This window comes from Plasmodium sp. gorilla clade G2, assembly GCF_900097015.1.
Source record: "Plasmodium sp. gorilla clade G2 genome assembly, chromosome: 5".
NCBI classification, from domain to species: Eukaryota; Apicomplexa; class Aconoidasida; order Haemosporida; family Plasmodiidae; genus Plasmodium; species Plasmodium adleri (nom. inval.).
The window spans coordinates 620,078-645,000 of NC_041697.1; the positions used below are offsets into that span (position 1 = coordinate 620,078).

Here is a 24,923-nt window from a genome sequence, read left to right on the forward strand (position 1 = left end):
ATATATATATATATATATATATATCTTAAAGGTGTAAATTATGTAAAGGTAATTTCACGAGTAGTGCAAAAATTACTAAGAATATTTTATATACAAAAAAAAAAAAAAAAATTAGTAAAAAATGAATTACTTTTTAAACATTATTGTTATCTCATTATTTTTTTCTTTTCATATATCATATAATTTATTAAGAAATACATAAAAAAAATATGTTTACATAAAACAAAAAGATAATATTTATAATATAATAAAAAAAAAAAAATTTTATTTTTGTTCTAAAAAAAAAAAAATAGTTTATAAGATATAAATTATTTATATATAAAAAAAAAAACAAAAAAAAATTTATTTATGCTAATTCATAATTCTTATATATCAATTATAAAAATAAAAAAAAAGTGTAATATTCTTAGCTTATATTAATAAGGTGCTTTTTATTTCGTGTGCATGAATTTTTTTTAAAACAAAAAAATAATATATAATTTAAGGAGTTAATAAAAGGTTGCACATGTACCAGCAATGTTTTTTTTTTTTTATGTTAAGAAACTCTCATGAAAAAAAAGAAAAAAATAAAATGATAAAATGATAAAAATATAAAAAGATACTTTAAAGAAATATAAAAAATATCCTAAAGAGTATTATGATAAAAATAAATCCAAAAAAAAAAAAAAAAAAAAAAAAAAAAGGGAAAATGGAAAACCCTTAAAAAATAAAATAGCATATACAGTGCGTGAAGATACAAAAAAAAAAAAAAATAAAATAAAAAACAGATGTGTATATATATTAAGAATGTATACATGCATATACATATAGTACAAAATTATTATATATATATTATATATATATATATATATATATATATATTTTTGTTTTAGGTGTTTTTTATGCACATCTGAGTTACATAAAAAGCAAATATCGAAATAAAAAATAATATATATATTATATATTACCTATGAAACTTTACAATAAAAAAAAATTAATATATTATAAGAATATAATTCATGTGAACTTAAGAATAAATCTCATCTTACTATATAAGGAAAAAAAAGAAAAAAAAAAAAAAAAAGGAATATGTATATACATATATATATTATATCATATATATATATGTATTTTTTTTTTTCTTTTTATTCTCAATTTTGTGTCCTGAACTGTTCTTACAAAGTTGTCATAAAAAAAAAAAATCAAAATTCGAATTCTCGTTTAGGGCTCAATAAAAAAAAAAAAAATATATATATATATGCAAAAGATAAAGAAAAAAAAATTCAATAGGACGTACTAGAACATTCAATAATTGTATAGATATAATATATATATATATAATATATAATATAACTTAAAAATTGTTATATTAAAAAATATTAGTATCTGAAAATTTTAGGTTTCAAAATATACCATAAGGTAATATATAAGGGTAATAATCATATTTCATATTAGTTCGTAAAAAATATAAGGAAAACATAAAAAAAATAAAATAAAATAAAATAAATAAAAATACAATCATTGTTTTACAAAATAAAACATACCATAAATTTATTTATTTATTTATTTATTTATTTTATTTTTTAAAAATAATAATATTTTATATAAGAATATAATTTTCAGAAGTTATTTCATTTTAATAAAAGTGGACATTAAATGAAAAAAAAAAAGAAATAAAAAAAAAAAAAAAAAAAATTAAATAAAATAAAATAAAATGAATACAAATATAAAATGTGTAAATATGTTTATTAAATTAAAAAAAAAAAAAAAAAAAAAAAAAAAAAATGGAAAAGAAAATGTAAAGAGGTTAATTTTTTTAACGTAAGAACACATTCGTATAAAGTAACATATAATTTTTTTTATTCAATGAAAAAAAATTAATATATATTGTATGGCACACCCACATAAATAAATAAATATATATATAAATATATATATAATATTCATGGTGATATATTTTTTCCAGACGAACATTTTTTTTCTTGTGATATCAAAAATTATTAAATAATTTTTTTTTGTCTTCCTATTTAAAATTTTTTATTCTTTTCTCCTTCTCTTTCTTTTTTTTCTTTTTTTTTTTTTCTTTTACATTTTAATGTTACATATGTTCATTTTTAATTGCTCATTCTTCAGATTTTCCAACAAGTTTTGTTTTCTTTGCACCTCTTAATAAACCTGTTCTTCTGGCAGCAATCAAACCAACTTTTTGTCCTGCAGGTGCGCTTCTAGAAACTGTAGATGGATGACCAATGTGTTGATGGTTACCACCTCCATGAGGATGTTCTACAGGGTTCATAGCCACACCTCTAACCTTAGGCCAGCAATTTCTCTTGACTCTGTATTTGTGGTGAGCAACACCAGCTTTTAATATAGGTTTATCAATACGTCCACCTGCTCCAACAACACCTACCATAGCTCTAGCTTTAGCGTCGATGGTTTTTTTAGCTCCTGATGGTAATCTAACTTTAGTTTTCTTTCCATCTTCTGATTGACCTACAACAGTAGCATAACATCCAGAAGCTTTAACTAAGGTTCCTCTATTTCCAGTTCTATGTTCTAAATTACATATTAAGGTACCTTCAGGCATTTTACCTATAGGTAAAATATTACCTACTGATAAAGGAGCTTTAGTACCACAAGAAATATATTGACCAGTAAACATACCTTCTGAAGCTATAATTAATTCTTCTTTCTTTCCATATTTCTCAGTTCTTTTAAATAATACTTTAGCTAAAGGAGCACCTCTTCCTGGATCATGTATGATATCTTTTACTAACCCCTTTATATATCCTTTTTTTTCACAATAATCTAAGTGGCGTAATTTTGCTGCGCCTTTTCTATGATGATTATGAGACTTGAAAATAGAGCCTCTACCCTTCCTTTGGCCTAAGATAAAAAAAAAAAAAATTAAAACATAAAATATATATATATATATATATGTAAATATATATTTGTTTTTATTTATTTATTTACATATGTATAATCATATAACATTTAACAATTTAATGTTATTAATATGTTAAATCTTTTTTTTTTTTTTCTTTTTTTTCTTTTTTTTCTTTTATTATTTATATTTTTTACCTCTTATAACTCTTCCCATTTTTTATAATAATTAAAACTTTAAATAATTCACACTTGATAATATAAATAAAAAAATCTTGTCAATTGAATAACTTTCAATTATTTTTTTTTAATTAAAAATATATTTAAAAAAATATAAAAAAAAAAAAAAAAAAAATTCAAAATTATATATGTTTTATTCAATTTGTTTTTTTATATTTTATTCTCACATATTTTATTTTAATTACATAATAATAAGAAAATTTTATAATATACATATAAATAAATATTTATTTATATATATTTAATATGTATTAATTAAATTATATATATATTATATATATATATATATATTATTATATTATATACAATATAAATATTGGGTATTTTATTATTACTTTGACTATTTATATATAATATTAATAATTAATAATATATTATTATCTCTTTTGTTATTATATATATATTATATATATGCGTATAATATATATATTTATTTTTAAGTGTATAGATATTGCATATTATTTTAAAGTATAAAACAGAAAAGATATATTAAAAAAAAAAAAAACGTATTATTATTATTATGTATTTATAATGTTGAGAAGGAAATTATTATTTTATATTTTTATATTATGTATTTACCTGCGGTACTTTTAAAATAATAAAAATTAATGTTTATATATATATATATATATATATATATTATATTTTTATGTATACTATATATAATATTTATTTTAAGTATATATTAAATATTACTATTAAATTATTTTATATTTAAAAAAAAATTCCTCCCCCCTTATATTATAAAGTGATTTAAGAGGTTATAGCCCTATAATATACTATTATTTTAAAGGCATAATTTATTTAAGGTTAAAATAAAAAATACATATATATATAATATTATATATATATATATTCATTTATTTGTAAAATTAATTTTATCTATATTTAGTTTTCTCCAATAATATATATTTTAATATAATAATATTAAAATATATATTATATATATATTATTATGTATTTATATTTATAAATATATTGTACCCTTAAATTTATATGAGGAATAAAAAAAAAAAAAAAAAAAATATTAATATGTTGTATATAAAATACAATAATTTATTTTTAAAATGAACATTTATTTGTATAAATTATAATAATTATTTTTATAATATATATATATATATTTATATATGATATATAATATTTTTTTTTATCAACATAATGTTATTCCTTAAGAAATTATTCTCTGTCATTCCTTTTTAATTTAATAGTAAACGTTCACGTAAATATATATGTTAAGAATTAATATTCTTTTTAAAAATATATATATCAAATGAATAATATAATATATATATATTATTTTAAAATAACGGTTTTCTTTTTTTTTGAGAAGGTAGTATTTAAAAAAAAAACATATAAGTTAAATATGATTAATTTATTTATTTTTGCAAGGGTGTAAAGAAATATGTCTTTTAAAAAATTCAACCAAAAAAAAAAAAAAAAAAAAAAAAAAAAAAAAAAATATATATATATATATATATATAACCAAATGAGATATGTACATTACAATAATGTAACAATTAAATATTCAAGTAATCCATATGGTATTCTTTCATATATTTATATATTTTGTTTCTTATGTGTGATGGAATTTTTTTATTTTTTAAAATTATATCATAAATATTAATTAAATAAAAACTTAACATATATATATATATAAACATATTGTTGTCTATTATATTAAACAATTTTAATATTCATATGATAATTATAATTCTTATATTGTTGTTATAAGTGTAAAAAAATTGAATTCACTTTTTGGTAGGTTAATGATAGGGGGAAAAAAAAAAAAAAAAAAAAAAAAAATATATATATATATATATATATATACATATAAATAATAATAAAAAGGATATAAAAATGCATAAAAAATAAAACCGTTCAACATATATATATATAAATTATATATATATATATGTGTGTTTACATATATTATTATTTTATTCAAGGGGTACGTCTATTTCTCCTGAGTCTATCATTTCTTGTATTGTTGTTGGTTTTTTTCCATCAACAGTACATCCGATAGAATTACAAGTTCCTAACATTTCTTTAACAGTTCCTTTAAATTCTTTGGCTCTTGATTTATCTTTCATAACTCTAGCTATTGAATATACTTGTTCTAACTTTAAATTACCATTATGTTTAATATTTTTAACTTTCTTTCTATCTCTAGGAGCTTCATTTAATTCCTTCAAAATTAAAGCAGCTGATGTAGGCACAACTTCAACTTTTGCTTGTCTGTTTTGAATGGTTAGCTTTACACATATTTTTAAACCTTTCCATGATTGTGTTTCTTTAGCTATATCATCTCCAACTTTCTTAGGTGATAAACCTAAGGGACCTAATTTTGGAGACAACACAGAAGAAGCTCCGACTTCTCCTCCAACTTGTCTAATGAAAACTAAAAAAATAAAATAAAATAAAATAAAACATAATATAATATATTATAATATTAATGTAGGGATTTATTTATATACATCACATCAATATGTTTATATATATATATATATATATATTTACAAAATATATACAGTGTTTGAATTTTTTTCATTATAAATATTAATTATTTCTTTTATAAATGCATATTATCATAATGTATAACAATGTATATATAGAAATATTTACACATGACAATCAAACATATAAATAAATAAATATATATATATATATATATATATATATAACAACAAATAAATTGTAAATATAAGAACATATTAATAAACATATATTATATAAACATATAACATTCATATATTTATATATATTTTAATAATTACCATATTTAATTTCATTCGGATCTGGTTTTTTGGCCATTTTTTTTAATTATTCTTATACAAAAATTTTTTTAAATTAATAAAATATTTTCACTTAATATTATAATATAAATTTATTTATTTTAATTATTTTTTTCTGTTTTTTACGAATCTTTGCAGAGGCTAATTTATTTTATAAACAATATTATTATTTTATTTTACTTTAATTTTTTTTTTTTTTTTTTATACATTAAAAAAGAATTTTTTTTTTTTTTTTTTTTTTTTTTTTTTTAGAAAACACTTTTAATTTTTTATATATACAAAATGAAGAAATAATACAATATTATATTAATATATATATAATAATGTACATATGATAACATATATATATATATATAATATGCATATAATATTAATATATATATATTAAATAAATTTATATTAAGGTTTCTTTTATTATTATATATTAAAATAATATATATATTATTATATATATAAATGGAATAGGTGGGGAAAAATTATGAAGAAAATTAAGAGAAAATATAAGAACAGGTTTTAGGGGCCAATAATAATATAATATATATATTTATATTGTATATAATAATATTACATTTATCAATAAATATAAATATATTACATATATTATTATATATATGATGTTATATATAATATATATATATAATATTCCCCCTTTATAAATATTTAAATATAATTATTTTATCATACCCTATAAAACTATAACATATGTAAATATTATATATATAAATCTTTTAGATGAAAGAAATAAGCAGATTTACATACTTTATTATTTATATAATTTTTTTTTTTTTGGGGGTTTAATATAATTAAGATAATTATATATAAAAATATATATATTACGTTATTTCTTTATATATATATATAATATATATATTAATATACTTTATAAAAAAAATAGCACTTGGGGGGTTATCTGTTTTTTATATAATAAATAAATATATATATATAAAATACATTATATATAATATATATATATATATATTTTTTGTATTTTTCTCCTTATAGAATTAAATAAATATAATATAAAATAAACATATATATAAGTTTATATTTATTTTATTTTCCAAATTTAATATGTTGTATTTTTTTTTGATTATCATGAAAAAAATAAATATATTTATTATAAAAAAATAGGCAAAATGTATAATTTAATTTTTTTTTTAACAATATAATATATATTTCCATACAAGTGTAAAAATATATATATATATATATATATGTTTATATAATAAACTTTTTACAACTTCATTTGTATTTTATATATTTTATTGTTAGGTTAAAATGTGCCTTATATATATATACATTATTAAAATATATATCTTTTATGAGACATATGTAAAAATTTAATTTATATATACATGAGGCATAATAGATTATCACAAAAAAAAAAAAAAAAAGAAAAAAAATATAATATAATATATTTTTATATATTTTCATGTTTATATTTTTGTTCATTTGTTATTATTTTAAAGACTTTTTTTTTTTTTTATATGTAATGATCCTTGGTTTTATCATCCATATTCTTTACAATCCACTAATGAATGCACAAAATTATATATATATATATTTATATATATATATATTTTTTTTTTTTTACAATATTGTTTATGTTTTTATATCATATTCTGTTATAGTATCCTTTTGATTCTACTAGGTATAGGTATATTTTTATATTTCATATTAACATGTAAAATGGTTTCATTTAATATTTGGCGGATCATGTTATATTTAAATGTGGTGTTGTATTTCACAAGATGAGATAGACTACTGCTACATGTAATGTTATAATTATTTGTGTTTGTATGTTCAAGTTCTTTATTGTAGATATGCTTAATTTTCTTTAATAATTTTATAAATTTTATTTGTCGAGGTGTATTCATATGAGGGACATGCTTTTTTATATTAAATAATATATATTCTAGACATTCATAATTATAGTAATTATTTTCCACTGCTATATGTAATATATTATATTCATCATCTACTTCTGTATCTATATTATGCTGATTATAAACAAAAAATAGTTTATTTATAAAATTATGAAATGTAAATAAATTTGTATTATGTTGTTCCATATAATTAATACTATTTTTTGGATATATAAAATTATATATTTTAAAAAAGCTAGTTATAATATATTTCAATTGGTTCGGTGAATAATTATTTATTGTTTGTTCTATATATTTTATACATTTGTTATATATAAAAATTTTTTCTTCTAATGGTATATTATATCCATATATTGAGAAAAAAATAATAAATTGTGTAATTTCTTTATTTGAAAGATTCAAATTATTCAATATTTTTTTATATATCATAATAAAAAATGTATTAGGTATATATATTTCTTTTCCTACATTAGAATATAATTTTTTTTTCTTTATTCTTTTTTTATATATATTATATGCATACAAGAAGACTATTAAATCTGATGATATACTATAATCCATATTTTTGTTGATTTCATTATATAATTTATTTAATAATTTATAAGAAAAATAATCATTCTTTATAAACATTTTAAACATTAATACTGTATCATTAAATGTTACATATTTCCAAAAATTATATATCTTATCATTTATACATATATTTAATATATAATATTCTATATATTTTAAATAATATATTCTTTTCATTTTCATATATTTTTCTTCATAACTTTTTATTTTTAATAATGAATACAATAATCTTAATATACCACTAGGTCCAAATTCATGTAATAATACAATGGACTTATTAAAATAATTATATACATCATTATATATTTTATTCTCACTATCTATATGAGTTCTCATATTTTCATCCTCTTTTATATTACTCAGATTATTTAATTTGTTCATTTTTATCTCATTATTATTTTTTTTTTTATTTTTTTTTTTCATCTTATTATAATTCAATTCTCTTCTTAACAACTTTTGTGGCCTGCATTTCCCAACTAACCAAATATGTTCACAGACATTTTCAAGATGTTTCAATAAATAAACAGAATTTATTTTATTCAAGCTTACACACGGAATAAGTTTTCTTACAAACAAAAGAGATAAGCTTTTCATTTTGAAACATATCATATAAAGAGAATCACATTAGAAGTAAAGGTTATACTTAACCATTAACTTCATCACATGATAAAAAAAAAAAAAAAAAAAAAAAAAAAGAAACAACAAAAAAAAACAACAAAAAAACAACACCACTTAAAAAAAAAAAATAGAGAAATGAAATTGTAATTTCATAATTATATGTATTATATTACTACATATTTATTTTGTTCTCATGAATTTATGGATTCAAATTAATTTGTTTTAGTGTGTTTCCTTTTTATGAAGAAAATATAAATCAATCAATAAATATATGCACATATAAATAAATAAATATAAATATATATATATTAGCACATTTTCTTTTTTTATTTTATTTTATTTTATTTCATTTTTGTGTATTTATTATATATATATATGTAATTCAAACACATACTTATAAAAACAAAAAAAAATAATAAAATATAATAAAATGTAATTATATATATATATATATATATTCCAAATAATTTTATAATTTTTTTTATTTTTCCTTATATATATTGTACGACCCTTCAACCTTTACATATTAGTCATTATATAGAATATTATTTATAAAAAAAAAATGATATATTATCAATCCAAATCAATCACATTTTAAACCTTGAACAATATAATACATATTATTATAAGTAAAATATTTATGTTTTATTTTAATTTATTTATCCATATTTCTTATTTTTTATATGTAACATCTCATTATATGTATGTTACCTTATAAAATGTAAACTTCTTATTTTTACTTCGCCCAAGATTCCATATTTTATCCACCTATTCTTTTTATAAATTTTAATTATTCCATCCTTTGTCACAGCTGTCAAATTATCATTATCATTAAAATCAAAGTCATTTATATTACATCCATTTACATTTTTCAACATCCAATTCTTATCTTCTGTATCATATATAAAAAAATAATTTTGTTCATCTAAAACCCAAAGCCTATTTTTTCGATCAAAGGCTAGAGATTTTAACTTAAAAATACCATATGCCTTTTTTACTTTAATCCATTCATATTTATTCCATCTTTTTAAATTCCCTTGTATATCAATTCCCCATATTTTATTCTTAATACTAATTACTATTTTCTTAAACAATGAAGATTCTGTGTTGTGATCCATTCTGTTGAAATGTCTGTTGCACAATAAATATCCAGGCTTGTAATTTAAATCGATACATAATAGATTACCCTTTTTATTAGTACATATGCATATGAACTGTTCATATAAATTTTTAATTTTATTCATTTGATATCCATCCCATTCATATATTTTACCTAAATTATTTAAGACTAACATATTTTCAAATAATCCAAATCCATCATTTTTTTTGTTTTTTTTTTGAATTGTTATTTTGTTATCTTTATCTTTTGAAAATAATATATTTGAATTATCAGATTTATGTTCCTTTTTTTTTTCTTTTCTTATATAATTTGGAATATATCCAAGTTTTCTTTCTGTTTTCTTTTCTATTATCATTTTTGGAACAAATGGACCAAGATTTTGTATTTTGTCTGGATCGATTTTTTTATTTTTATTTAGAAATCGAGTATTTCCTCTTTCCATTGTTTTAAATGCTTTTATTTTATCTGTACTCATATACTGTTCTGCTATTTTTAATATTTGTGATTTAGCCTTTATCATATTTTCTTTGCGATTTTTATTATATGAAGGCCTTTTTGAATAAATTATATTCTTATCTATTCTCATGCTGACTGATTTTTTTGGGTTGTTCTCTTTAATTTTATCTATATTTAATGTGAAGTTTTTTTTTAATGTGCTCTTCATATATTTGTAATTATTCTTCATCGGGATATTGGTATTCATTCTTTGAAACGAATATTCTGTCTTATTTAATGTTTTAGATTTTTTTGGGTTGACGAAGGATTTCATGTCATCCTGAATATATACCTTTTTGGGTGTATGAAACTTTTTCTTATTGTCATTATTATTAAGTGTTGGATGATTATAATGATCATCATCTATATCATCTTCATCGTCATCTACATCATCTTCATCGTCATCTACATCATCTTCATCGTCATCTACATCATCTTCATCGTCATCTACATCATCTTCATCGTCATCTACATCATCTTCATCGTCATCAAGATCTTCTCCATCGTCATCAAGATCTTCTTCATCGTCATCAAGATCTTCTTCATCGTCTTCTACATCTTCTTCATCGTCATCTACATCTTCTTCATCGTCATCTACATCTTCTTCATCTTCATCTTCCTCCTCCTCATCATCATATTCATTTTCAATACTACTAGATGATACACTCTTTTTATAGTAAAAAATATTAGATTTCCCCTTTCTCACGTTATCATGAACATCCCTTTCTATACTACTTTTCTTTTTTATAATAGGCATTTTCTCACATTCTGTTGATTGAGCAAACCTTATTTTGTTGTTCCCTTTCTCTTTATGTGTAATATCGTTTTCTGTTTTTTTAAAGGGAATTTTTAATTTAATAGAGTTTTTACTAAAAATTGCGTTCTTACCATTCATATCAAGATTAATATTTTTTCGTTTGGATGTTATGTTGTCTAACCCTTTTTTAGATGAAAGAGTTGACATTTTTTTAAAAATATTTTCATCATCCGAATAGCTGTTAAATTTTATGTTAGCCACGGTTTTTCTTTTGATATGTTGCATTGTATACAAAGAATGAAAATATATAATAGAAATAAAAAGACAAGCAAAAAATAATTATATATATTACATCAAAAGAGATGATATAAAAAATTATATAAAATGATATTTAATATATAGAAAAAATATTAATATTAAAAATGAAGGAAAAAAAAAAAAAAAAAAAAAAAAAAAAAAGAAATCACCTGACTGTTCATAAAAAATATAACCTTATAAAATATAGCTATTATTTAAAATAAATAAATAAATATATATATATATATATATATATATATATATATATTGTAAGTCAATATAATATGATTTAATCTAATTAATTAAACAAACTGTTATTATATATCCATTTATATTACAAAAAAAAAAAAAAAGGAAAACAAATCAAATCAAATAAAAATAAAACAATTCTTAGAAAATTAAATAATATTTTTTTTCTTTTTTTTACTTTTAAGTTTTTTATAAGATACTAATATTATATATATATATATTTTTTCATTTTTCTTATTAAAAAAAAAAAAAAAGACATATTTTTTAATTATGTACAATATCATTAAAAAAAAAAAAAATTTAAATAAATAAAAAATAGCTATCTAAAATGATTTAAAAACTAAAACAAAATATGCATAAAAATATAACCAGTATATTTCTTTAAAAAAAAAAAAAAAAAGCAAACACATAGGAACGTTCTCCTATTTCCCTGTTATGGTTCCTTCAACGAATTAAGTACAAGATAAATACAAACATAAACAGAAATTATCCTATAATAGCTCAAACATTGCTTTAGGAAATATTTTTTTTTTTTTTTTTTGATAAATTGGGGAAAAAATAAAAAATATAAAACCAAATATATATATATACATATATATATATATATATAAATTTTTGTAAAAAAATATTTTGTTCTCTGTAAAAGTGTTAATTTTTTGATTTTTCTATTCCATATTTATTTCATTTCATATCGCTTCCCTTTTTATTTTATGATTTTTATTTATTTATTTATTATATATTTTTTTCTTTTCTTATCTATAGCATTCACTTATTATTTATTTATATGTCCAATTTTTTTTTCTTTAAATAGCAGACTATTTATTTCTTCTTTAAATGAGAAAACAAAAGGATTTGAGTATCATCATCAAATATAATATAATATACACATATATATATATATATATATATATATATATAATATTCATAATTTCATAAGGATTGTCCACTTATAAAAATACAGATATATATGGGATGTTTTATTACAGTGTGAGGCTCTATTACGTGAAAAAAAGTGTGACAGATAGATAAATAAATAATATATACATATATTATATTATATATATATTTAAAAAAATTTACATATAATTTGGTAATTATTTTATTTATAAATATTTATTTTTTTAAAAAAAAATTATAAAACATTTTATGCAATATACAACAATATGTCATAATATATATAAATAATTAAATGAAAAAAAAAAAAAATTTTTTTAACGTAATAATATATACATATAATATAATGAAGTTTAGTTGAAGAAGATAGTAAAAAAAAAATATACATATATATAAAACTATATGTATGTATATGGAGCTACTAAACCTATATTTTTTTTCTTTTTCTTTTTTTTTTTTTTTTTTTTTGAAATAAAACATTATAAATATAATAATAAATATATATATAAATAAATATGTATATATATATATATATATATTAATATATGATGAATTTTAAATTATACACAACATATAACGATTATTTTACTGAATATATACATATACATATATATAAATATATATTTTTATTTATTTTATATTCAAATTTATGTAAAATATTAATTTGCAGCAATCACTTAATTTATATATATATAGTCATCTAATGTCTTCTTTTATGGGACCATGATGATGATCTCGAATTTGTTCTTGATCTGGACCTTGATTTTGATATAGTTCTATTATTTCTTCTTCTTTCTTGGTATGATAAACTTCTTGAATAACTTCTTTTTTTATCATAAGTATCTCTTCTTCTGTCCATACTTCTACTTCGACTTCGACTACTTGAGCTTCTACTTCTACTATAACTTCTGCTACTGTAACTTCTACTTCTGCTTCTAGTATAGGATCGTTTTCCACTTCTGGAATAACTCCTACTAGAGTAGCTTCGGTGTCTACTATTATATCTTCCATAACCTCCATCGTCACGTCTCCATAATGTTTTTTTTTGTCTGATAGATATTTTTGATTTTTCTCCTAAATAAAAAAGAAAATAAATAAATAAATAAATATATAAATTAATGAATATATATATGGCTATACTTTCACAAATATGCATTTATAATTACACATAATATATATGCATCAAAATAATATATATATATATATATATATATATAAATATATATATATTTTTTTTTTTTTTCATGCATATATTTGTTCTTTTTTTTTTTTTTTACCTTCGTGTGACCTAAATATTGATCCATTAAACTTGTCTATAGCTTCAAGCATATCATCTTTATTAAAGAAGGATACTTCACCTGTACCATCTTTAAATACATCTGCATGACCACATTCACCTGCTTCTCTTAAGTGATCCTTTAAATCTTGCCAGCTACCTGATATTGGCAGTCCTGTAACTTCAACTACATATCTTCCTCTTCGTGATTTTGGACCTCTATGCATCATACCCCTTCCACCACCTCTAGCGTTATACCTTCCATTTTCTCTAGCATTAAAAGGTACTTCTACTCTTAATTTATTTCCTTCAAAATCACAACCATCTTTTTCTTTTATTGCATCTGCTGCATCTCGTGCATCCTCAAATTCTATAAATGCAAAAGCAGCTCCTGATACTGTTTTTTTTACATCACACTTTAATATATTACCATACTTTCGAAATTCATTTTCTACATCTCTTGAAGAGACATGTGATGGCAAATTACCAACATATATTCTCGATACACTTTCACGTATTACCATTTTTTATTATTATTATTTTTTATGTATAATAATGTAGAAATAATATTATTCAAATATTTAATTTTCACTTTTTTAATTCTAAGTATATATATATATATAGATATTTTTTTTTTTTTTTTTTTTTTTTTTTTTTTTTTTTTTTGGATAATTTCTTTTGTATCTTATTTTAATTTTGAATAGTACTAAACATATATATATATATATATATATATATATATATTATATATATATAATATTTATATGTACATATGTATATATTTATATGTATAGAATAAAAAATGTATGATTATGTTGTGTACGTAAAATATGAAAAATATTTGTACATATATTTGTATTATACATACATATATGCATAAATAATATATTTTTATACAAATAAGAGTTTTAAGAAAAAAAAAAAAAAAAAATTTACATATATATGTATATATAATATATTTTTAAATTTAGAATTTTCCTTCTTTTTAAACTATATTTTCATTTAATAAAAATATGTGAATACAGTTTAATATATACAATATTTTAATATAAAAAAAAATAAATAAAAAAAAAAAAAAAAATAATCAAATTGTTCATAATATATATTATATATATATATATATATAAGAAAAAAAAAATTAAAATCAAATATAAAAAAAAAAAAAAAAATATATATATATATTTTTCAAATTAATTTTATGTATAATGTATTTATATATATTATAATTGTTATTATTCTTTGTTTTACTTTTTAATTTGTATTATATATTAAAAAATACATATAAATATTTATAAATATATATTATAATATTTTGTATTTTTTTTTTTATTTATTTATAATTGATAATTCTCTTTTATATTTTCTTATTTATCACATATTAATATAAATATATTATATATATATATATATATTTGTTATTATAATTATATATTTTTTGTTTCTTTTTTTTGACATATAAAAATATTTACATAATTTTTTTTTATACGTATTATTTTAATATTGACAACGAATCAATATATATGTAATTATATAGTATTTCATATTTCTTCTTATATATAATATATATAATATAATAAAATATACTATATTATAAGTTAATTATAATATAATATAATATATTCTTATTATAATAAAAAAACTCCAACTTTTTTTTTATTCAATATTCTTTTATCAATTTTCTTTATGTTTCTTAATTGCTATTTCATAAAAAAATATATATTATTACATATATATCATAAATATTAAAATATCTCTAAAATAAAAAAAAAAAAAGTAACTTATTCCAAAAAAAAAAAAATATATATTTAATAACTATATAAAATATATAAATAAATTCAAAATAAAATCTTAATCAAATATATTATAAAAATATGTAAAACTTCTATTTTATTATATATATCTTATTCATTTTTATCAAATAGATAAAAAAAAAATATAATAATATAAAAAGAAGAAAAAAAGGTAAGAAAACAGAAATAAAAGTTAAAATAAAATTAAATAAATATATAATATGAAAAGAAAAAAGAAAATTTCTAAATATTATTTTTTATATATTATAAATAATAAATAATATATATATATATTATACATATAATTATATTATTACATAATAAACATATATATTTCTTATTATATAATATATATATATATATAATAATAGTAGAATATAATTATATGGATGCTACATTATTTAAGTTTTTGAAAAATACTCATTCTTTATAATATATATAATATATATATATTTAATTATGAATAAAAAATATAATATATGTATTATTATTTTATAATGAAAATATTATATATATAATATATTATATATATATAATATATATATATTTTATATGTATTATATAAAATTAATATTATAATATGTATATTTTTATAATGTTTTTTTTCATTTGAAATTTTATATGAATAATATTTTATTAATTATAAAAGAATAAAATAAATATATCTATATAAATTTATATGTTTAATAAAAATAATATATATATATGAATAAAAAAATTCACTCTTATATATATATATATATATATATATATATATTATAATTGTAATATAATTATTTAACTGTAAACCCTTTTTTTTTTCTTTTTGGTTTTTAGCCCTATTTATTATACAAATGAAATTTTTATTTTATTTAATCTATATGTAGATATATAAACACAAATTTAGAGGCATGTTTTTTTTTTTTTTATATTTATTATTTGTATATATGATTTATAAAAATAAGAAAAAAAAAAAATTCGAACATAAATTTTAATTTAATGTTTTTCTTTTTTTTTTTTTTTTTTTTCATTTGTAAGAAAATAACATTTTTTGAAAAAATATAATTGTTATTATGTGACATTATATAAAGTAATATATTTTTATATTATATTATTTATATTATATAAATAAAACACCGTGTTTTATATATATCTATATATATAATATAATAATATTATTTCCTTTGACGAGTTATATTAAACATATATATATAATACATTTTATATTTGTATAATTATAGGACAGGTTTAAAGTAGTTCAACATTGTTATTTACAAAATTTTTATATATATTTTATAATAAAATATATGAAGAGAAAAGAATACTCTATAAATATATATATATATATATATATATATATATATATATATATATAATATATTTATTTTTAATATCAATTTAAATATATAGCAAAAAAAAAAAAAGAAATGAAAATTTTGAACTTTTTATATTTTATTGTATCATATATATAATTATTAAAATATATATTTTTTATTATAAAATGTAAAAAAACAAAAAATATAAATGTTCATTTAAGAAAAGTAAAATAAATTGATATATTTTAAAAGTTTTCCATATTTATATAGAATATAATTTTTTTTATTCTTTTTTATTACCTTTATCGTTTTAAATTCATTTATTTTTGTATATTGTCTGAATAATATTGTAAATGTTACAACATTAAGGTTAATAAGGAAAAATATATTTGAAAGACCTAAAGGCATAAAAGTAATTATTAAATATATTATAAATTAATTATTTATACAAACAAAAAATATATATATACCTATAAATTTATAAAACATATATATATATATATATATATATTATGTCATTGTTTTTTTTTTTATTTTTTTCTTTTTCCCTTGGATAAATATATCAATTATGTTATGTATTTAAACACATTCATTATATATGCCAAACAGCCAAATATATTTAAAAAAAAAAAAAAAAAAAAAAAAAAAAAAAAAAGATTAAAATAGCTATATTATATACAATAATAATTATGGCTTGTTCTATTTAAAAAAAAAAAAAAAAAAAAAAAAAAAAATGGATAATTATAGTATATATTTTAATTTGTTCTTATAATTTATATAAAATTACAAGAGAAAGGGAATATCTATAAATATTGATATTAAAAATATTTATAAAATAATAAGTCTTTTAATAATCATATTTTCATATATATATGTGTAGGTACGTCTATAGATATTTTATGAATGAAATAATTTTAAAGATTCATATATAATTTTTTTATATATTATTAGAAATAAGATATGTAAAATATGTGTTATGTACACATATATATTATATAAATGTATATTTTTTTAAAAATGTGCATATTATTAGCTAAGCCAATAAATTTAATATTATATAATTTCCAAGGAAAAAAAACAAAAAACAAAAAAATACACATTATATATATATATATATATATATATGTTATATACATATAATAAAATACAAGTTATCCGTTTTGGGGTAATCGTTTTAAAAAAAAAAAAAAAAAGGATGATCGCAAATATAATCATACAATATATGTATTATATGAGAATATAATAATTTATTTAAATTCGTAATATTATAAAATCACATATTTTTTTTTTTTATTATTAAATAAAATAATAAATTTATACTACTTAAAAGACATATATATAAAGGGTAGTGTTATAAATATTATATATATATATATTATATATATATTTTTTTTTTATTAAAAAATGGAGAGATATAAAAGAATGAAATTATATTCATTTTGAAGACAGTTAAAAGAAAATAAGATAATTTATATAAAAAAATATTTATAAATAAAATAAAAAAATTTATTTAGGTGTTATATTTCTTATATTATGATTTTATTATTATTATTATTTTTTTTTTTTTAAATAGATATATTTCATTTCTCTTTCTATGTAAAAAAAATATTATATATATATAATATATATAAATATATTTATTTATATATTAATATTTTTATTTATTTACAAAAATATGACTCAATTCAAGCTTACAATTTTATAAATTATTATTAAATAATCTCTTGAAGTGTTAAGTGTATATATATAAATGCACATTACGAATAAAAGGATATATAATATATATATATATATTATATATTATAATAAATAAAATATATGTGTACATAACATATAATTTTATTATATTATATTTATATTTATAATTATATTTATTTTTTTTATTATCAATGAAGTTCTTTTGTTTTGTTAAGGAATGAAAAAAAAAATTAAATTAAAAAATAAAATATAATAGATAAATATACCTTTATGTATTATATTTCCTTCGTTCTTTCCTCTTTTTTTTTTTTTTTTTTTTTATTTTCTCATATTTTATAATACATATATATATATATTATATTATATAATAGTCTTGAAATATCAGTATGTTCTCATTTTTAAATATAAAATTAAAAAGGAAAAAAAAGATACATACTAATTTCTTAAGTTTATGTATATAATATTTATGAGAATAAAACAGAGAATTAAAAATCATAAAAGAATAAAATAACACTAAGAAGAAATATAATATATATATTATATATATATATATATATATATATATATATATATATTATATATATATATTTCTTTTTAATAATATTTTTATGAAATGTATAGATGAATTTGATATATATCTTAATTTAAAATTGTGTATATTTTGAGCAATAAATATAACATATATATAAAAAAAAAAATATATTAATCTATATATATATATAATATATATATATGTAACTTTTTTTTTTTTTTTTTTTTTTTTTTTTTTTTTTATTATATTATATTATATTATATTATATTATATTATATTATATTATATTATATTATATTATATTATATTATATTATATTTTATTTTCTCTTTTCCATTGGTAATATTTTTATATTTTTATATTTTTACATTTTTATTATTTTATTTAATTTTTTTTTAAGATGAGTGAATCTCTCGATATTGAGAATGCAAAGGCAAAAATAAGTTTAGTGTTTTCCTACTGGAAAAAGGTAGCTAATAATGATTTTACAAAAACTAATGTATTTTGTGTGTTATCTGGAAAATCTAGTAAAGATGAAAATGCTACTATTCAAGAACAATTTCAGATGTGGTTAACTGGTTATCAATTAACTGAGACATTTTTTGTGTTTTTAAAGAATAGTGAACGTATTTTAATTTTAACAAGTGATAAGAAGAAAAGATTTTTACAACCATTGTTAGATAATATTAAGAATGTGGATGTATTAGAAAGAAGTAATGATAATAGTTCAAATTTTGAGAATATAAAATGTACCATTGAATCTGCTGATTGTGATGATATTGCTTTATTGAAAGATAAAGATGCAACTGGTTCATTCTTTGAAAGTTGTTATGATTTTATTAAGACATTAAATAAAAGAGAAATGGATATAAATAATTATATAAAAGAATTATTAAATTTTCGTTCAGATACAGATATGAAGATTCAAAAAAATGGTAGTGATATTGCTTGTATTATTCTTAAAAGTATTTTGATTACTACTATTGAGAATGCTTTAGATAATGAAGAATTTGAAAGTCATGATAAGATAAAAGAAAAGGCATTAAAATTTTTGGATAATAAAAAATGTGTAATGAAATTAAAAGATAAATTAAAAGTAGATATTGAAGAAATAGATGTTATATATAGTAACGTGCAAAGTGGTAATAATTTTACTTTAACTTATAAAAATAGTAATGATAAGAATTATTTATCCCAAAATGAAGGAACTATACTTGTTGGTGTAGGATTAAAATATAAAGAATTATGTTGTAATATTACAAGGACTTTATTATTAAATGCAAGAACACAACATAAAGAATTATATAATTTTACTATAAATATTGAGAAATATATTATAAAAGAATGTTTAAAAGTAGGTATGAATTTTTCAAATGTTTATAAAAAAACATTAGAATATGTAAAAGAACATAAAAAGGAATACAAAAGTTTAAATAATATTCAAATAGAAAATTATTTTGTTAAATGTATTGGTCATATCATAGGTATTGAATTTATTGATAAAGAATTCTTAATAATTGAAAATAATCATCTAGGCAAAATACAAAAAAATACTTCATACAATTTATCTGTCGGATTTGAAAATGTTCAAGGTCTAGAGAAAAATAAATTTGCTATTTGGATTAGTGATACCATATGTATTGATGATAATGAAGATGTAATTATATTAACAGATGCAATTAGTAAAGAAATTAATACCATATCATATGAATTGGAAGATAGCAAGAGTGATGATGAAGAGGATGAAGACGATGAAAAAGATGATGATCATGATATGGATGAAGATGATAATGATGATGATAATAAAAAAAAAAAGAAAAACAAAAAAAATGTAAAAAATGAAAAAGGTGTAAGTGTCAAAAAAGAAAAGAAAAATAAACATTATGACGATGATGATAATGATGATGGAGATCATAATGGAGATGATGATGAAGATGATGATGATGACGATGATGATGACGATGATAGTAGTAGTAATAATAATAATAATAATAATGGTACTAAAAAAGATAAGAAAAAAATAGGTATATCTGCAAGTATATTAAATAATGCTGCTAGTGTTATTGTTTCTGATCGTTTAAGAAGAAGAAATAAGAATTCATTAGCTCATAATAATGAACAAGAAATGGAAGAATTAAATAAAAGACAACATGAATTAAAAGAGAAAAAAATTAATGATATTAAATTAAGATTTTCAAAAGGAACAAATGATTATAAAGATTTAAATAAAAAAAATATTAAAAAATTAGAAGATTTAAAAACATATAATGATCCAGATTTATTACCTAAAGATTTAAGACCAAATATAATATGTGTAGATAATAAACATGAATGTATATTATTACCTATAAATGGAATACATATACCTTTCCATGTATCAACTATAAAAAATTTAAGTTCAAATTATGAAGATAATAATGATATTTTTGTTTTACGTATCAACTTTTTAGTACCAGGTAATCAAGGAGTAGTAAAAGGAGAATTAAATACATTTCCAACATTACAGCAAAATCAAATGTATATTAGAGAACTTATATTTAAATCACCTAATGAAAAACATTTTCAAATGGTAGTAAAACAAGTAAAAGAATTGATTAAACAAGTAAAACAAAAAGAAGTAGAAGCAGATGTAAATGAATCAAAAACATCACAAGATAGATTAGTATTAAATAAAAGTGGTAGAAGAATCGTTTTAAGAGATTTAATGACAAGACCAAATATATTTACTGGAAGAAAAATATTAGGAACCTTAGAGTTACATATGAATGGTTTAAGATATGCAGCAAATTCAAGAGGTACAACAGAATTTATTGATATATTATTTGACGATATAAAACATGCATTTTATCAACCATGTGATGGACAACTTATTATTTTAATACATTTCCATTTAAAAAGATATATAATGGTTGGAAAAAAAAAAACACTAGATGTACAATTCTATTGTGAAGCAGGAACACAAATTGATGATTTAGATCGAGCTAAAGCAAGAAATGTATATGATCCTGATGAAATGCATGATGAAATGAAAGAGAGAGAACAAAAAAATAAATTAAATTTAATTTTCAAAAATTTTGTGCAACAAATGCAAGATTTATCAAAAATTGAATTTGAAATACCATATCCAGAATTAACTTTTTCAGGTGTACCTAATAAAAGTAATGTAGAAATATTTGTAACTGCAAATACAATAAATCATCTAGTAGAATGGCCTCCTTTCATCTTATCTGTAGAAGATATAGAAATAGCATCTTTAGAAAGAGTACATCATGGATTAAGAAACTTTGATATGATCTTTGTATTTAAGGATTATACAAAACCTGTCAAAAGAATAGATGTTATACCAACAGAATATATAGATACAATTAAAAAATGGCTAACTACTATTGATATTGTATATTATGAGGGAAAGAATAATTTACAATGGGGAAATATTTTGAAAACAATATTATCGGACATTGATTCATTTGTAAGCTCGAAAGGATTCGATGGATTTTTGGGAGAAGACGACGACGAAGAGGAGGAGACTGCGGATGATGAGGATGAGGATGACGAGTATGAGGTGGATGAATCGGAACTGGTAAATAAATAAAAAAATATATGTCATTTGAAATATGTATAAATATATATATATGTGTGTGTGTGTGTTTGGATATATATGCTTATATGTATAAATTTTTGTGCATATGTTTATATATACACATTTATATATTATTTATTATTTATTTATTATTTATTATTTATTATTTATTATTTTTTAATTTTTTTTTTTTTTTTTTTTTTTTTTTTTTGTAGAGCGCTGAGGAAGATAGCGAATACGATGATAGTGAAGACGAAAGCTTGGCAACCGAAAGTGACGGAGATGAAGAAGTTGAAGAGGATTCAGAAGATGAGGGATTATCATGGGATGAACTTGAGGAGAGAGCTAAAAAAGGTAACAATCAAATATTAACCATAAAAAATAAGTTATTCTATAATATGTATATGTATATATGTATATATATATATATATATATATGTTTTTATATATTTTATTTTTTTTAGATGATAAAAAAAGATTCGCTTACAAAAGTGATGAAGATGATGAAGGATATAATAAAAGGAAAAAGAAAAAGAAAAATTAACTTTTTAGTATACATCATAACAAAATTATATATATATGAAACATGTATATATGTCTATGACTGTGGCTTTTTTTTTTTTTATGAACAGATATAAAAATATAAATATATAAATATATAAATATATACATATATATATATATATATATATATATATATATATATATATTTTTGATGTATTAAGTAAATATTGTTCTAACATATACTTATATATATATTATATTTCGTATGTGTTGGAAATTTATTTTATTTTTTTTTTTATTTAATTTTTTAAAATGGCTTCATCTTTTCTTGACGCTGTCCATAAAAATATGAATAAATGTATATACATATATACGCGCATATATTAATATGCCCTAATTATGTTCATTTATTTTAATTTATTATTATTTTTTATTTTTTACTTCAAAAAGTTATTAAACAATATATTGATACAAACATAAATAAATAATAAACAATAATAAATAAATATATATACATATATATTACACATAATATTATACACACAGGAAAAATATATATATATTTTTTTCTTGAATATATGAAAGTGGTCCTTCAAAGGATATAACATATAAATATATATATATATATATATATATATATATTTTTTTTTTTTTTTGCTAGTTTGTTATGATTAGGGCTTCCTTTTTAATTATGTTATAGCCCCTAATTTGAATATTTTCATAAATATTTTGCTCGATATGATCTGAGAATTTTTTTTGTTTATTATAATAGAAACCATTTGTTGGTACTATTTTATATCCTTTATTTTTTATATATACATTTTGATCTAATATGATAGGTAAGGATATATGATCATAATTTTTATTTTGATATGTTTTATTTTCTATAATTAAGGTACCATCAAGATAAAGATTTGTTATCATAGCATTTGTTTTTAACCATAATGTTGCTCCATTTTTTATTGTTATATTTCCTTTTATTTTTTTTATTAAATGTGTTAATGTAAATGAAAAATCAGGTTCTATTAATATTTTAGGAGGTAGAAAATATGATATACCATTAAATGTTTTTGTAGGAATTTTATCTAAAATAAATTCCTTTTTATTATATATACATGCCAATTGTATAAATCTACAGTTACTATAATATAAATCTGTTTCTGCGCTAAACATACATTCTGGATGTATATTATTTAAAATCTTTTTATATGCATTTATTGAATTATTTTTAACAGGAGAAAAACATAACCATCTATCTAATTCAGTAACTCCCACATTTGTAATATTATATAGATTTATATCAACCATATTATTGTTCTTTTTATTATCATATATATTATTATTTATGGTAGTACTATCTGATATTGTCATAGATTCTTTTTTTCCTATTACTTCCTCCCTTTTGTCACCTATTAGGGTCCATTCCTGTGTTTCTTTATTCCTTTTATGTTCATAAAAATAC

At 17.8% G+C, this 24,923-nt stretch overlaps 7 protein-coding genes across 7 annotated transcripts in view; 1 reads left to right on the top strand and 6 right to left on the bottom strand.

The window, feature by feature from the left end:
- Positions 1-2,101: 2,101 nt before the first annotated feature.
- PADL01_0515900 (60S ribosomal protein L2) lies at positions 2,102-3,079 on the bottom strand (the record flags this gene model as incomplete). Its single annotated transcript, XM_028685522.1, has 2 exons — positions 2,102-2,865; positions 3,061-3,079. 2 exons carry the CDS (start codon positions 3,077-3,079, stop codon positions 2,102-2,104), a joined length of 783 nt encoding a protein of 260 aa, XP_028537013.1.
- A 1,963-nt stretch (positions 3,080-5,042) lies between these two features.
- Positions 5,043-5,916, bottom strand: PADL01_0516000 (60S ribosomal protein L12, putative; the record flags this gene model as incomplete). Its single annotated transcript, XM_028685523.1, has 2 exons — positions 5,043-5,503; positions 5,880-5,916. 2 exons carry the CDS (start codon positions 5,914-5,916, stop codon positions 5,043-5,045), a joined length of 498 nt encoding a protein of 165 aa, XP_028537014.1.
- Positions 5,917-7,522: 1,606 nt separating this feature from the next.
- Positions 7,523-8,950, bottom strand: PADL01_0516100 (conserved Plasmodium protein, unknown function; the record flags this gene model as incomplete). The annotated part of the gene is made up of 1 exon (XM_028685525.1): positions 7,523-8,950. The coding sequence occupies one exon, from the start codon at positions 8,948-8,950 to the stop codon at positions 7,523-7,525; it is 1,428 nt and encodes a 475-aa protein (XP_028537015.1).
- A 731-nt stretch (positions 8,951-9,681) lies between these two features.
- On the bottom strand, positions 9,682-11,631 carry PADL01_0516200 (conserved Plasmodium protein, unknown function; the record flags this gene model as incomplete). The annotated part of the gene is made up of 1 exon (XM_028685526.1): positions 9,682-11,631. The coding sequence occupies one exon, from the start codon at positions 11,629-11,631 to the stop codon at positions 9,682-9,684; it is 1,950 nt and encodes a 649-aa protein (XP_028537016.1).
- Positions 11,632-13,486: 1,855 nt separating this feature from the next.
- Positions 13,487-14,586, bottom strand: PADL01_0516300 (pre-mRNA-splicing factor; the record flags this gene model as incomplete). The annotated part of the gene is made up of 2 exons (XM_028685527.1): positions 13,487-13,860; positions 14,064-14,586. 2 exons carry the CDS (start codon positions 14,584-14,586, stop codon positions 13,487-13,489), a joined length of 897 nt encoding a protein of 298 aa, XP_028537017.1.
- Positions 14,587-19,777: 5,191 nt separating this feature from the next.
- Positions 19,778-23,501, top strand: PADL01_0516400 (FACT complex subunit SPT16, putative; the record flags this gene model as incomplete). Its single annotated transcript, XM_028685528.1, has 3 exons — positions 19,778-22,957; positions 23,173-23,311; positions 23,422-23,501. 3 exons carry the CDS (start codon positions 19,778-19,780, stop codon positions 23,499-23,501), a joined length of 3,399 nt encoding a protein of 1,132 aa, XP_028537018.1.
- A 617-nt stretch (positions 23,502-24,118) lies between these two features.
- PADL01_0516500 (UTP--glucose-1-phosphate uridylyltransferase, putative) overlaps positions 24,119-24,923 on the bottom strand; it is a gene marked incomplete at both ends in the record, with an annotated part of 2,403 nt that continues 1,598 nt past the window's right edge. The window contains one exon of the mRNA XM_028685529.1: positions 24,119-24,923. This exon is cut by the window's right edge and continues 1,598 nt beyond it. Coding sequence (XP_028537019.1) covers positions 24,119-24,923 — 805 coding nt within the window.